Source organism: Elephantulus edwardii, unplaced genomic scaffold, assembly GCF_000299155.1.
Source record: "Elephantulus edwardii isolate Elephantulus edwardi_28Jun2011 unplaced genomic scaffold, EleEdw1.0 scaffold00093, whole genome shotgun sequence".
NCBI classification, from domain to species: Eukaryota; Metazoa; Chordata; class Mammalia; order Macroscelidea; family Macroscelididae; genus Elephantulus; species Elephantulus edwardii.
Genome location: NW_006399843.1, coordinates 10,990,159 through 11,006,906, shown reverse-complemented (window position 1 = coordinate 11,006,906; position 16,748 = coordinate 10,990,159). Strand labels below are relative to the sequence as shown.

At 47.3% G+C, this 16,748-nt stretch overlaps 1 protein-coding gene across 1 annotated transcript in view; it reads left to right on the top strand.

Moving 5' to 3' along the window:
• The window catches only part of DSCAML1 (Down syndrome cell adhesion molecule like 1), a 462,169-nt gene that overhangs the window by 419,013 nt on the left and 26,408 nt on the right, over positions 1 to 16,748 (top strand). Inside the window, exons 17-19 of the mRNA XM_006890820.1 lie at positions 4,414 to 4,654; positions 8,852 to 8,998; positions 10,966 to 11,121. Coding sequence (XP_006890882.1) covers positions 4,414 to 4,654; positions 8,852 to 8,998; positions 10,966 to 11,121 — 544 coding nt within the window. The remainder of the gene's footprint in view (positions 1 to 4,413; positions 4,655 to 8,851; positions 8,999 to 10,965; positions 11,122 to 16,748) is intronic.

Below are 16,748 nucleotides of genomic sequence, written 5' to 3'. Positions count from 1 at the left end.
TCTGCCAGCGAAGGTGCGGCACCAAGGTGAGGTGATTGTGCACAGTGCGGACAGCGGTAGGACTCCCATGCTGGTCTCCCCAGCACAGCCAGGCACAGGGGGAGGTGTGCAGCGCACAGCTTAGCCTGCCCATGCTCTGCTTGGAGCTTTGTCCGTCTGAACAGTGGAGCTTTGGGAATTGCCTCACTTTCACCAGGATCAGATGTTCAAGACCATTGTCTAACTAACTCCTTCTGGGCTCTTCATGTAGATACATTTGAGAATGAGAGAGTTTCGGAAAGCCTGATGATGTTCCCTTAAGGAGAACACACATCCACACACCACACATACATCACACTCACACAGGCACACACATCACACCACCTATGCAGACACCACATAGCCCAGATCACACACACACACATCACACACCATATCACACTCATCCATACACACAACACATGTGTACACACATCACATATCATACCACATACACCACACCACGTACCACGTACACCGCACCACACATGTGTACAACACACCCCATAACACAATACACTCACACACCACCATCCTCATACACCCACACGTCATACCACACCACACTCGCACACATCATACCACATACACCACACAGCCCACACCACACACACATATACCACACTGCGTGCCACACACAAAACATGTACACCACACATATGTACATAAATACACACCCCATAACACAGTACACTCAACACGCAACACCACATACACACACATATCATACCACATACACCACACGGCCCACATCACACTACACATATATACTCACCACATGACCCACACCAAACATGTACAGCACACCACACGCATGTACATACACACCTCATAACACACTACAATTACACACCTACACATCACACAATACCACACTCACACACATGCATCACACCACATACAAATATACCACACCGCCACATTGTACCACACACATGCACACACTGACCACATCACACATAGGCGCATACACATCCCATAGCACACCCCCCACCATGCTCACACCCTTCCACGTTATACCACACGCACATATACCAAACTCACACACACACAGAAGCATCACACAACACCCACATGTGTATCAGCACACCACTATACACACACCACCATGCTCACACATCCCCACATCATACCACACACACACATCTCACACACACAGAGGCATCACACAACATACACATATACATCACACACATGTACATGAGCAACCCACAATATGCACACCACCATGCTCACACCCCCACATTAAACCACACAAACATGTATCACACCACATACACTTACACCATACAGCGCACACCACACACATATATCACACCATGCACATGTGTGCATGCACTCACCACACCATACACGTGCACACACACATGCATACTCACCCAGCCAGGTCCTGCATTCCATGACCAGGAAGATAGAGGAGCAGACATGGACAACAGGTCCTCCCTGTGGGCCAGCCCACCTGTAAGGTACCTAGAGCCATGGTTCCTCTCTACATTGAAGCCTGAGTTCCTCACAAACTGCAGGGTGATACCAGAGCCAGGCCCCAAGTCTGGTTTGTGTTCTAGCTCCAGACCCATTTTCTAGGAATCCTCTGAGAGGGCTGGGAGATGGGGCAGGGAGATGAATAAATATGTAAAAACTGGGACATTTGGCTACAAAGCCCCAACCTGGAGGTCGATAAAAATTTAGAATCATATTTATTTCTCCAAAGTCTCATAATGAAAAATGAAATTGATTAGAAAGTTAGAACTTCAGAATGAACCAGCTAGTCAATAAATTTTGGGCTGACTTCTCAGGGCTTTTTTTTTTTACACCGAGAAACAGATTAATGAAAAATAAAGATTCACTTGAAAGATAAGTCACTTCATTTTAAGACTCTTTCCATGAGATGGATCGCCCCTGCTTTATGACATAAATTTGCAATCAGCCCTATTGATTTCTTAATGCTTCAGAGAAATATTGTTAAGATTGATTTAAATCCTGAGTGTGCCTATTTGGGGGAGCTGGAAGGATAGAGAGGGAGGCAGGAAAGAAGAGAGTGGGAGGGAACCAGGGAAGGGAGGAAGAATTTGTCAAGGTGTGTATAAATTTATGAATATATGTATGTCTATATTAAGACACATATTCCACATATGTATTCTTTGTACATCACTCTGTTACAGACACATATATATTCACATTTACACACATTTTGTCAGATCCCTGAGTGGTGCAAACTGTTTGTGTTCAAATGCTGACCTGTAGTTTGGAGGTTCAAGCTATTTCTGTTCAACTGGTGACCTATAGGTTGGAAGTTCAAACCCACTGAATGGTGCCACTGAAGAGAGACATGGTAATCTTCTTCCATAAAGAACTACAATTGGGGAGACCCTATGTAACTGTTCTACCCTATCATGTGTGGGGCTTCCATGTTGTTGTTACGTCCCCTCAAGTTGAGTATGACTCATAGCAACCCTATGAACAACAGACCCTGTCCTATCCTGTGCCATCGTCATCTCTGATACACTTAAACCCATTGCTGCAGTCACCAAATCAATCCACCTCAATGGGGTGTTTCTCTCTTTTGCTGACCCTCCACCCTTCCAAGCATGATATCCTTTTCCAAGGAATAGCCTCTCCTAGCACCTTGTCCAGTGAGATGAAGCTTTGTCATCCAGAATCAATTCAATAGCAATAGGGTTGATTCGGTTTTATTGATGTCAGGGTGTGCATGAATGCTTACCCAATTCCCGTCAGTAACTGTAGGTGGGATGAGGGTGGTACGGTATCATGCATCCAGGTGAATGTCAGGACAGAGGGAGCTCACGTGTATATCGTAAAGGATGGGTGTGTGCATGTGTAATGTGAAAGCATGAGTTACAGTGGAGATGAAGGTATCAAGTTCTTAAGATGCTGTATCTGTAACAGATGCCTGTGTGTAAGGAGTGTGTGAATGCATGTGTGTGGAGTGAGAAAACTCCAGTGCAGACGCACTTGTGCACTTTACACACTGGCAACCAGGATTGCCCAAGTGCAGAGAGAAATATCAGTCGGGCATTAGCAAAAGTCCAAGTCGATTAAAAACACACACGTTCACACACCTATTTAGTGGATTCAAAACAATTATGTTAAATTAAAAATTTCATTTTATTGACTTAACAGTGAGCTTAAAACGCAGTTCATTTAAAACAGTCATTGAAATAAAAAAAAAACAGCAAGGCTGTTTTACTAACTTAATTGTTTTTTATCTCACTCTTTTTCAGCACAATAAAAAGGTGGGCTTTTAAATTAACTTCGTTGTTGTTAAGACCCTAATTCGAGCTGTTTTATATGCATCAGGGTGGGTCCTCCCGCTCCCTGTGCTGGAGACCAGGCCTAGTTGTTAAAAGAGCCGCTCATGTTTGTGGATCAGGATGCTTCTGACTAGGGAGAGTGGCCAGTGAGTGGATTGGAGTATTTGCTCTGATGTGTATGTGTGTGGTGTGAGAAAGTCATGTGTCTGGGTCATTGTTTTTCCTGCTAGGACTCTTGCTTGTGTGTGTCTGGATGTGTGTCAAGGTCAAACTGGGAGGTGAAAGTGATTTTTTTTTCTAGCCCCCAGACTGATGCCCTTGGTTGATTGGAGTTTGTCCTCTCTGAGTCAGAGGCCTGAAATGCCCCCTTCCCTCACCACATCCCTACCATCTATGCCCCTCCATCTAGTGACTAGATTCTGGCCTCCCTGCCTCGCTGTCCCCCAGCCCCAGGCCACAATGTAGATAGTCTTTAGCTACAGAGCTCCGAGGGCAGCCCGGCCCAGAGGAAAATCAAGGAATAGTGTTCTTTCACTTACACCAACTGTTCACTTCCTGCCCTTTTTTGTCTGTGCTCTCCGTCCTCCTAGACCCTGAGAACATGCTAGATGATATTCCCATTCTTTCACTTCATGAGTAGCTCTTGAGGGGCTACAGAATACACCAGACACTGTTCTACACCCTGAGAACACAATAACAAGGACAAAGCTCACCCTCATGGTGCTTACAATCTAATGGGAGCAAATAAAGCACACAAATAAGGCCTGGGGAGTGTCGGATGATGTTCAGTGCTAAGAAGACAAGAAAGCAAGAAGGGGGAAAGAAGTGCAGGGCGGAGGGCGGGAGTCATCTTACACATGACACTTAAAGGAGAGCTTCAAGGAGATTCATTAACAGAGAGATGTCTCAGGAAGGATGGGACTCAGGTGAGGGGTAAGCCATGTGACTCCCCAGCAAAAGAGTGCCCCCAAAACAGGATTTTATCCCCCATGTGTTCAAGTAAGAGCAAAAAGGCCAGTGTGGCTGAAGCATAGGAAGGAAGGGAGAGAGGGGCACCAGGCCCCAGAGGCAATGGAGGGAGCCCTGGTGTATCGTTATGCCCCTGTCCCCTCTGTCCTCACAGGCACCCAAGAAGGAGCTGCAGAACGGTGTCATCCGGGGCTACCAGATTGGCTACCGAGAGAACAGCCCCGGCAGCAACGGGCAGTACAGCATTGTGGAGATGAAGGCCACGGGCGACAGTGAGGTCTACACCCTGGACAACCTGAAGAAATTCGCCCAGTATGGGGTAGTGGTCCAGGCCTTCAACCGGGCTGGCACAGGGCCCTCCTCCAGTGAGATCAATGCCACCACCCTGGAGGACGGTGAGGACACCAGCAACAGGCTAGAGGCTCTGACTACAGAGTTCAGCCTCTCCTGGGCCCCACCTTGGTCCCCTGGTCCATGCCAGCTCCCTGGTTCAACTCTCCCTCCTCCTGTCCGTTGGCTCCATTCCGCACATGGGTCTCCATCTGACTGCTCTCAATCCATGCACTATGTGTTGGCCTATCTGACCATTTGTCCACCTACCCATCTCTCATTCATGCTTTTCCCTCTGCCTTTTTCATTGCCGTCCACCATCAGCCTCTTCCTTCCTCTTCCCAGTGTCTTAATTCAACTCCCTGACCCCAACTCCATCTTATCCTCGCCCTGGGTACTGCTCCCCTCCTTTATCGCTTCAGGGAGCTCTGTTGTTCTGGTGGCTCTGTTGTAAGCTTCCAACCCAAAGGCAAGCAGTTCAAACCCTCTAGCTGCTCTATCAGAGAAAAATGGGCAGTCTCCTCCCATGAGTTGGTTCCAACTCTATGGTACATAACAACAACAACAACAACAACAACATAGCTTCAAGGTAGGGGGAAATGGAGAAGACAGCTTACCTTTGCATTTCTGAGCTAGAACCTCTCACCATCTTTTTTAAGGATAAAGATGAAACTGCAACATTAAAACTCCCAAGACCTATACTATAGAGGATAACTGTCTTGTTAAGTGAGTCTGAATCGACTCATAGTTGACTCTCCAGCCAGTATTGGGAGGTTGTAAATCACGTGGGAAGGAATTGCCCATTTTCTTTCTGCTGAACTTCCGGTGGAGTCAAACCACCAGAGAGGCACCATCTTTGGTCAGCAGCGGCTCTCCTTAGGGACTATGTCAACAGAGCATCTGCATAAAGAATATAGAGCCCAACTTTTAAAATGTTATTTCAACAACCAGAAAGTACTCAGAACTATGATTAGTAAATTAAAGGCCCTACTTTTTCCAGGAGAAGAGGGCTCACATGAGGCAGAAACGCACTCACACTGGTTCTCCAAGCACTGAGACAAGGCAGCTGGTTCTTGAACCTACACCAGCAGACACAGGGCTGGGCTGATCACAGCTCCCAGCGGAGCACAAGGAAGCAGTTGCATAGCATCTTCTCAAGTGTCTTACTTGATATCCCAACCCACAACTAATACCTGAGGCTAAAACTGGCCACTGAGCTGGAGCGTGCCCATTCCGGCCCCTCCTGGCTGCCTAAGGGGTGCAGTATCCTTGTTCACGGCTCACTGAATACCCATCTGTTCCCCAGTAGAGACTTAATCCTCTCTTCCAAGGCTGATCCTTGAGAGGAAGAATAGATATATCAAGTCAGAAACACCTTTAAGAAGATTGTTGTTGTTATGTACCACGGAATAGGAACCAACTCATAGCTGACCCTCAAGCAGGTTTTCAGAGGCAGTAAATCGCACAAATGAGATCAGCTTATACCAAACACACAGGCATCATTTGATTTGACCTGTAGCGACCCTATAAGACAGAGAAGTACTGCCCCATAGAGTTTCCAAGGCTCCTAAAGAATGAGTGATTTCAAACTGCCAACCATTAAGTTAGTAGCCAACCACTTAACTACCATGCCAACAGGGCTGTGTTAGCCTTCAAATGACTGATGTCCAGGCTTCTTTCTCCTAGAGATTCAGAGTTCATTGTCTTGGGGCAGAGTCTTGGCTCTGGGACAGAGAGGATGTCAGTAGACTCAGAACACTGGCCACCTGGGAAAAGGATGAAAATAAATGTGAAGTAGGGTAAATAAAGCAAAGAGGTGTGAAGGGATCCAAAGGGGAGTCCTGGAATTGGCCTGCAGCCAGTATACCTCCAGCCCTCTCCCCTGGCCCAAGACCCTCACTCAGACCAAAGAACAGAGGAAGATCAACCTGTCTCCTCTGTGTAGTAGTATAAGTCCCAAGAGAATTCCTAACAGTGACTTTCAAACCCAAAGAAACATACAATCTCGTACAGGGGAGTTAACCATAGACAGATGGGCCCCGCCCTCAGAGTTTCTGCTGGGGCCAAGGACTTGTTCCCAGGAGATGCTGACATTGCTGGTCCAGGAAACATCTTGGAGAACAATAGCTCTAACTCAACAACTCAACTCATTGAGTTAGCATCAACTCATAGCTGACACTCCAACAAGTCTTTCCAGAGACTATAATTGCATGAGAGGAGACTGTCCGTCTTTCTTCTGAGGAATTGCTGGTGGATTTGACCTCCCAGAGAGGCACTGTCTTTGGATTAGCAGTGCAGCTCCCTACAGACTTCACCATCAGAGCTCCCAAGCACAGCTCAAACAGATAGCTCTTACCCACAAGGGTGAGCGAAGGCCCATGGAGGCTCTGTGGCCTTCCCAGCATTGCCTATGTCAGAACTAACAGAGCCAAGATCAAGATCTTGTGCTTGTTACCTTTTGCTTAATAGCAAGGCTAAAGGCAGGAAGAAGTGACACGGGTCCAGGATGCTCTGAGAAGGCATGCTCAGGTGGTCCAGATTTTGTAAGTCCACCAGCCAGCTCCTCCTCCACCGAGCTTTATCCACCCCAGATGGGGAGACAGCCAGGCCAGGCCCCTCCTCTAGCATCTACCTAGGCACGCCTTCTTTGCTGTAGGGGCTTTGAGCACTTCTAGCAGGGGGGAGATCTGCACGGGCTATGGAGTCATTTTCCAAACAAAAGAGGAGAGGGGGAAGAAACTTTCCAGCCGCATTTGCTCAGCAGTTTTTCATACTTAATTAAGGCCCTCGTTAGCCTGTCAGATCCTGATCGTTTCCTGGCAATATTAGCACTCCTCCTGGGGTATTCAAGGGCCCCTGCTTTAGCAATAGTGTCTTTTTCATAATTATATTACCTTCATTTTGTTCGAACGGGCGATCTGTATTAGTTTATTACACTGGGTCCCTAATTACATGGTGCTTATATTTTTACACCTAAGTAATATGAAACAATTATCATTCTCAAAGAGGATTGTTAGGATGATGTATTATCATTTAAATGCTCATAAAAATTAGAGTTGCCTCTTGTGGGGCAATGGGATCTAATTACCTTCAACCAGCCTGTGGCTTCTTTCTCCTACTCGGAGCGAAGTAAACGTAGTCTTCCTCTTTCATCCCTTGCTCCTCAGAAGCTAGCAGAACATTCCACCAAATTCCCCCTAGCTGAAGTGTATAATGGGCCCTGGTGTCCCTGCCCTCTGTCATCTTAGGAAGGGCACATGAACCTGGGCTAGCCCATGAGGGTGGAATTTGAGGTAAACATAACGGTCATTCTCAGAGGGAGAAAGCCAAAGGAGCAATTGATCCCCTGCTTTGGTCCTGGAAATTCTGTTCCCAAGCTTCTAGGTGTGTTCATGTTGAGGATCAGGGAGGTATGCATAGTAATCTCCAAAGTGTAAAGGCCTCAGTGGAAGCTCTTTTCCATTCACCACAGTTGATGGAGATCCTCGTTCCTTTCCCCCTTCCTTTCAGCTTGGCAGAAGGACAGAAAGGATCCCAAGAGACAGGCCTCAGCTTAGATCCCCTGGTCACATGACCCAGAGAGGCTGGAAACCTTTAAACTGTGTGATGTTGTTCGCTGTCAGTGAGTAGGCCTGGATTGTGGCAACTCCAGACACAATTGAACAAAGCCCAGTCTAGTCCTGCGCCTCCCAGGGGTCACTGCAGATCACTGCGCTGGTCCAGAGGGCAGTTACTGACTTTCAGAAGCGGATCACCACGCCCTTCTTCCTGGTCCACCTTAGTCTGGAAGCACCTCTGATACCTATTAACAACGTAGCAAAAGAGGCCTCCACTGGCCGATGGGTAGTGGCAGTACATGAGGAGCCTGTACTGGGGATCATACCCTGAGTTCCTGAAAGGCAAGAAATCTTCCTAGAACCACAGGCACTCCAGGTCAGATTAATGGTCTTCTAAGTTCTCTTGTGTTCAAGGTGGGACCCTGGGGCCATGATGGTCCACTCATGACTTCCCAAGGGCTCATGCTCAGAGTTCACAACCTTCTACCCATAGCACAGCAGGACAAGGAACATACAACCTAAGATCTTCAAGTGAAGAGACATGGCTCACTTCCCTGGCCACCCAGCACTTAATCTTATAACTGAGTCAAGATGTCTCCCCATGTCTAACCCCACACTTTCTCAGTCCGCCAAGCTTCTCTGACTGTGCAGTTCTTTATCTCCCTGCCTGACTGGACTCTTTGGTACCCGCTTCGTCCCATGCAGTGCCCAGCCAGCCCCCTGAGAACGTCCGAGCCCTGTCCATCACTTCAGATGTGGCTGTCATTTCCTGGTCAGAACCCCCTCGCAGCACCCTTAACGGTGTCCTCAAAGGCTATCGTGTCATCTTCTGGTCCCTCTACGTTGATGGAGGTGAGTCAGCGTGTGTGAAGGCTGCTTCTCAGGGGTATTCGCACAGGGTGGCCGGAGGTCAGCTTCCAGGCTTAGTCAGAGCTGGGTGTCTCCCCACAGAACGTCGAGTGAAAGTGCAGCCCCCCTCCTCTCCATGTTTAGTGGCCACAAGCGGAGCAAAGGCACTGAGCCAGGGGATAGCAAAACCATGTCATGGGATCCACTTAGGCAAGGCCTTTGGAACAGAGCCAGGGATAAGGGTGGGCGATACCATGCATGGTCACCTCTCCAGTCAAAGTGGGAAGGCAACACCAAGGTAAAGCATCCAAAACAGCAATGTATCCTGGAATCCTTGGAGGTGTGGTGGGGACACATATGCTATTCTTATTTAGTGACAGTCCTTGGTGACTGTGTCAGTCAAGGTCCCGGCAGGAAACACTTGGCCCTCCAACAGGGCAAGAGAAGAGAGTTTAATGAAGAGACTACTTTCAGAGAAATAAGGCAGAAAGGTGGAGCCCTCAGGGACTAGCAAAGCCGAAAGCCATTATTACCTAGTCCTGAAAGAGCCAGAGGAGAAAGCCGATTTAACAGAACCTGGGGAAAGACTCCCCTGGGCCAAATGCAGCCAGAGTCAGGCTCCAAGCTAGCCTGGTACGCAATCTGAAAAACAGTCACTCAGATCCTAGAGCAGAAGAGAGTAGATTGTGCAGTGGACCTAAGGGTAGCAACAGTGGGTGGAGATTACACAATACAACAGCTCTTGGTGTCTTCCTTCCTCCGGGATGCTCTGATCCAAACAGGTTTGCACAGTCCCCCGCAAGCACACCAAGGTCCTACCAGCCTGTGTATAAAAGACCCTGTAGTGACCAGGAAAGCCTACAGTCCATACAAGCCTTGGGCATCTCAAACTGTGAACATGTTCCACTAAGGAGTCATAAATTCTCCACAGACTGCCAAGGGCTAACTTGAGTTTGCCAACCTAAGCCCAAGCTTTCTCTACCAGTGACCTGTACCCTCTGTCCTTTCCCAGAGGGTCAGGGAATTCAGGGCACACTTACCTCTCCAATTTGTGGCCGTGCCCTTCATCTGGCTCCCACAGTGCCATACCATAACCGGAAGTGTCTTTCCTCCCACCCCCTCCACTGCCTTCTACAAAAACCATGGAGGCCTCCAGCCCAGAGGTTTGGGCTGTGAAAGACTCCTGAGTTCTCACCACATTCACATTTGTGCTTGATCAACTAGGAGAGTATTCTTCATTTTCCCACAACTGGTTTCCTCATTTATAAGCCTGTGGGGTTCCCTAGTTCAAAGTTTAAATGAAGAAGGCATGTTTCTCTTCTGATCTCAGAGACCATCAGGACAATTGGCCACACCACACTTAGCCTAAGTGTTTCTGTTGTGGACAGACATGCCTGGTTCTGGACCTCCTGGGGAAGGAAGGCCTGAGTGACAGACCTGGCGTCCCCTTGAGCTGTGCATGGAATCCTCTACCACAGACCCTCTCCCCGAGCTATTCTTTAGAGTCTAGAAAAAGTTCCTTGGCCAAGATTATGGGCCTTCACACAATGGGTCCTTGAATGATGGGCTCTTGCTTGATGGGTTTCCCATGCAAGTTCTGAAGGAAGCCTTATGTGTACTCAACTAGTAGAGAAAGGCAAATAGGACACATGTCCCCTTACAGTAATTGCAAGGACAATCAAAGACAAGGAAGCAGTCTCCTCCTAGAAGGAATTACCCCCATGGGAGGATGTTGCTTGGACAGAGTGGAGTTGGTGCTAGGTCATTTAGGGGCTGAAACCAGGCCAGCATTTGCCCCTCATCCATCTTGAGCCACGTGTCCCAAGTCTACTTCCACATGCCTTGAGGTGAAGGGTCCCTTTATTGTGCTACCACAGAGCCAAGCTCTAAGCCCAGGGTAGAGGGGCAGCAGCAGGAGGATGGTGGGGTGACCTCCTGGGCTGAATTCAGAGGTCACCTGTCTCCGGCAGAGTGGGGCGAAATGCAGAACATCACCACCACCAGGGAGCGCGTGGAGTTGCGTGGCATGGAGAAATTCACCAACTACAGCGTCCAGGTGCTGGCCTACACTCAGGCCGGGGACGGTGTACGCAGCAGCGTGCTCTACATCCAGACCAAGGAGGACGGTGAGTCCTCACCCCTGGGTCCCCTGACCCCACTTCCAAAGGCAGGCTCCCCTCGGGACCTGTGGCTGAGTAGTCTCCCACCCAGGAGGAAGAGCAAGGGCAGTGCATCGTCCCTTTTCCTGCCCCTGTAAGCCAGCTTCCCATGCCCTGAGAATTATGCATAAACACACATGCAGCTGCTGCCTCCTCTCTGCTAGGCAAATGCTCTCTTTCCACCTTCACTCTGAGAACATCCTGTTTTTCGGTGTGTGTGTGTGTGTGTGTGTGTGTGTGTGTGTGTGTGTGTGTTAAGTGAAGGTTCACAAAGAGACTGGTTTTCTTTTTATTATTTTTTGTGTGTGTACCATCAAATCAGATCTGACTGGTACAGGAGGAGTTTGTCCCTCCTTCTCCAGCAGAGCATCTTGTGAATTCAAACCACACACCTCTGGGATTGCAGTGCAGCTTCTTGCCACTAGGCCACCAGAGCTTAAGAGATTGGTTTTCATTCATTCATTCATTCATACCTCCCGCCTCCCCCAATTCCCTTTGTAATGTTTGTCCTAGTCCAGGCTATGAGTTGGCATACACATAATTTGAACATCCTTTTTTTTTTTTTTTAACATCAGCTCCCCTGCAAGGTTCAGTTTTATTTCCTCTGGATGTAGATTTGGTGGGCAGGGCAGGGGCACATCCTGAGATAGGGGCCTGACAGTGACTCCACAGAGGTCCCATCACAGGCTGGGGCCTCAGGTCCATGGGGCTAGAAGGGCTCTGGGCAAGGGGAAGGGGATGTGTCAACATCTGGAGTTATGATGTCAGAGCCTGTCCTCACAGGGGAAGGAAGGACTGCAGGAGAGACGGAGGCCCAGACCTCAAGGCAGAATGAGGAGGAGGGAGACCAGAAGGGCGAACACCACCCCAGGGATGCCCTCTCCTTAGAACACTATGGGCAGGAGGGCGGTGTGTAGATGTGCTTTTAGAGGTCCTTTGTGCAGCCCTGGTGTCCTGCTTCCAGCCCTTCTTCTTCATCTATATCCCAGATGCATCTCTTAGTGGATTCTTAAATGTTATGAACCAGGCACTCTAAGTAAGTAAGAGTGGGTTTGTAAGAGGAGTGACCACCCTACTGGGGACACTGACAGCCATCATGATAGCCTTTGTGGTGAAATGGTTCCCTCCAACTTGGCCTTAGTCACTTCAAGGCAACTGAAGACCGACCTGTTGTCTATGTTCAGCTCATACAGTGTGGCAGAAGTTTCTGGAAGGGTTAAAGGAATTAAAAAGAAGTTCCTCAGGCTGAGAATGAGGTGGAGAAGGTCCCAGTGCAGACCAATGCTTGGTGGCCAAACCGGCTCCCCGCTCAGCTCCCTGTTCCCCACTCTCCCTGAATCCTTCCCTTCCCATCATCCCCCTCCTCAAGTGTTAAGCAATTAAATATTTACCAAGCTGCCTGCCCTACTTTTCTTAGCATTAAATCAAAGCTTCCTGAGACAGCTCTGGGCTGTCACTACTCTTGTGTGGAGACTGAACTGGGTGGCACTCCAAGATGGGGGGCGGGGGGGAGGATCAGAGGCCTCAGGGCATGCATACACAGGCCTCTTCCTAGTTTCTAGAAAGCAACTGCTTGAGCCCCAGATTTTTTGCCTCTACTCTGATGCAGGAGCTGAACCATAAGCACCATGTCCTTTCACTGACGGAGGTGAGGTTCCATGAGGGACTCCAGAGCCCCATCCTTTCCTGCAAGGAGCTTCTAGCTCCTCGCCCTTGAAAGTTAATGGAGCCACATACAAGAAAGAACAACAGGCAGGAGCCAGTGTCCCAAACACACAGTGACCCACATCTTAAACAGGCAACTTCGCAAAGAGGACAGGGGACAAGTAAATACAGCAGAATGCACACAGTGCTGTCATTTATTGCTTGGGTGATCATGGGCAAGTCCCTAAACCTCTTTAAACCTCAATTCCTCTTGATAAAAATGTGGACAGTTGTGCCTGCCTCATCAAGTTGTTGCTAGAAGCAAGGTAGCTGTAAAATTCTTTCTAAAATGTCAGGCAGTAGTAAATGTCGTTTTATGGTTGCCAAGATGCCAGCAGGGACGTGACTCGTGGTGGGCCCAGATGCTCCCGCGGGACTCTGTGACTCTAAGGGAAAACCCAAGCAGAAAGGAATCTGCAGTTGGGTAAGACTTCATTCAAACAGCAAGCCTCGCATCATGTGTGTGTGGACTCCATTCAAACAGCAGGCCTCGCTTCACATGTGTGTGGTGTGCCTCCCCCATAGTCCTGGGTTGTTGCTAGGAGCCGCAAGTGAAGTACAACCCACTGCAAATGCGTGACCAACAGACCTGAACCATGGCCATCCTCATCACTTCTGACACACTTGAGCCCACTGCTGCAGTCACTGGGTCTATCCACCTGGTTAAGTGTTTTCTTTCCTCGCTTTCACTGACCCTCCACCTTTCCAAGCCTGAAGTCCCTCTCCAAGGAACAGCCTTTCCTATCAACATGCCCTGGGAAGCAGACATTATTTCCATTTTACAGGTAAGAAACTGAGGCCTAAAAATCAAAAGCAACTTGCTAAAATTCATTCAGATAATAAATGACAAACCCAGGCATACTTGTCTCCATTTCCCCTAAACTTCATGTTCTATCACCTGTACCAGTTAGGAAGGTTTTGTTTAGTAACAACAAAGCAAATATTAACATTTTATGCAGTAGGGACATTGAGTGTTACAGATATCAAGAAGTACAAGTTAGAAAAGCTGAACATAGAAATTCCATATGACACAGCTATTCCACTGCTTGGAATATACCCTGGAAAAATGAGAACATGGAGACCTATACAACAATGTTCATAGGAACGTTAATCACCATTGCAAGAACATAGAAACAGCCCAAATGTCCAACCACAATTGAATGGATTGAGAAATTATAGTACATTCATATGATGGAATACTGCACAGCATGCAGAAGCAATGTTTTTGTAAATTGCTACCTAACTTGGGAGGGCTTGGAGAGCATTATGCTGAGTGAACTAAGGCCCATAAGGACAAATACTGTATAAGACTATTATTGTAGAAATAGAAATATAACTAGTAAAACATGTATGAGGATCCAAGGGGGTAAGGAGGGAAGAAGATGGGTGATGATGGGGTGGGGTAGGTGGTGGTAGTTAGTCATAGGATTGCACAGTTTGATGGGAGGAGGGAGGGGTAGGCTAAGGAAATGGGAAAGATCCAGTGTGGAAAACAATGTATAGGAACTTTGTAAGTAAATCAGTTAAAATAAAAATTTTATTGAAAATTAAAAAAGAAGTACTGAATTGGAGCAGTTCCCAGGTTGGGTGACTTGGTAGCTCCCATCTCTCTGCTCCGCCAGCCTCAGTGTGTTGCTGTTTCTCTTGCAATTTCAAGATGGCTGCAGCTCCAGCCACCACATCCAGGAAGGCTAGAGTTCAGAGTGGAAAGAAGACTACTCCTATATGTAGGCCTATCTTGAGAGGGGGAAAATACCTTAAAAAAAAAAAAAGCAAACCTCTCAACAGATTTTCCTCATTTCCCATTCATGCTCCCCACCTCTCCTGAACCCTTCCCTTGCCATCAGCCCCCTTCTCAAGTACTGAGCAATTAAATATTTACCAAGTCTGCCCTACTTTTCTTGGCATTAAATCAAAGCTTTACCCCTCACTGGGGTCACATCCTCTCTTGTATCCCAGTCATTGAAAGAGAAGTGGAACCAACATGACTAACTTAGCCTACGGTTTCAGAAACCCATGAAGCATCACCACAAGTCTAGAATGAACTCAATTGCAATGGGATTGGGGGTTTAAACATTATCAATCTTCTGGGGTAGGTGGTGGGTTTAGTCTTCATGAAATTTGGAGGAGCATATTCAATGGGCTCTTGTGTGTCAGGAAATGTGAGGATGGCACAGGATAGAACAGGGTTCAGATCTTTTGTGCATAGGTTCACTGTGAATCATCCTCGACTCAACGGCACCTAAAACAACAACAATAAATATTCAAGTCAAATTTAGGCTTTGCTTGCAAGAACAGAATAAATGGCTATTGGATAGTCAAACAGCTGTGCTGCTGTAACACTGTTGCCCACCGCCACCAGACTTGCCCACTTGGTAGGTGGCACTTATCCTCAGCTGTCTTGGAAATCAAGACAGGGCCATATTTCAATTCCAGCTCAGCTCTTTAACCTTAGCCTAATCTTCTGTTCCAAAGATACTATGACATCTCAACTGTTTCCCTCAGAATTTTGCATTTTCCCAAAGAAAAAAAATTTAATAGGAGGTTAGAGAAAACAAAAGTAATAAAAAGATAAAATGTGAAACATGCACATCAAGCTTGTTTACTAAATCCAGATTTTTAGCACAAGTTCAATTTCAGGCTGACTTGGCTAGACTCAATTCATAAGTGACAAAAAGTGTCATGCCTGTTCCTGCCACCCTGTGAACACAAAACCAAGCAGCTAGCCTCACACCACAAAGCTGAATGGGTATTAGCAGCTTTTCAGACATTTAGCTAAAAAAGAGGCATGACTAGGCCTTAGGAAGGGTGGCTCTTACAAAAGTAAGGAGGACTGGTCACCGGGAAGAAAGCAAAATAAATACCACTATTTATTAGAATCTGTGGGCATCTAGGCAGAGAGGCATGAGGATGAAGAGTAGAAGAAATGGGGCAAATTTAGAAAAACTTGTCAGAAGATTTCCACTTCCGGTAATGTCAGTGTAGGCAACTAAGACCCACTCTTCTTTTTACTCATAAAAGTTGTAAATACCTGCTTGAATGAACAAGGAGCTGACAAGAGAGAATTACTGGGTCAATATCTAAGAGAGAATGAAGACCCAGTGAGTGAGCTTGGTATTTGTAACACTTTTTCCCTAGGGGCATTAGCTGCATCTGGAGGCATTTGCTGAGAGTTTGAACAGTGCTAGAATGATACCAAGTGAAAGAAAGAGTTGGCCAGGGTGTTTAGGTCTGAATGGTGAAGGTTCTCATTTTTAGTTGACTATGAAGGGACAGAACTCTACGAGTTGTGAACCCAGAGTAGACAACTCATCTCCAAATCATCTCAGTCCCAGAAAATATACTAAAGTGACCCCAAATTTCTAATATTTCCAGGTGCTTGTCAGAAGCAAAAGTGAATTCTCTCTTTAGGAAAATAACATTATCTGAGGTCTCAAATTATTTCTACAATTTAAAAAATCTAATTGATGTTGTTATGTGCCATCGAGTCTCTTGCGACTCACAGTGACCCTAGGTACAAGAACCCTAAACCCTGTGCCAACCTCATTGTCTCTGACATGCCTACTCTCAATACCCCAATCACTGAATCGATCCATCTCATCAAGGGTCTTCCCCTCCTGCGCTGTCCCTCCACCCTCCCAAACATGACGTCCCTCTCCAAGGACTGGTCCCTCCTTGCAACACGCCCAAAGTATGTCAGACAAAACTTCAGAATCCTTGACTCCAAGGAGCAGCCTGGCTTCACCCTCTCCAGAACAAACCTGTTTGTTCTCCTAGCAGTCCATGGTATAGTCAACACTCTTCTCTAGCACCACAGCTCAAAGGCATTATTAATTCTCTTTCTATCATCATCATTTGACTGCGTGGATCATAACAAACTGTGGCTGACT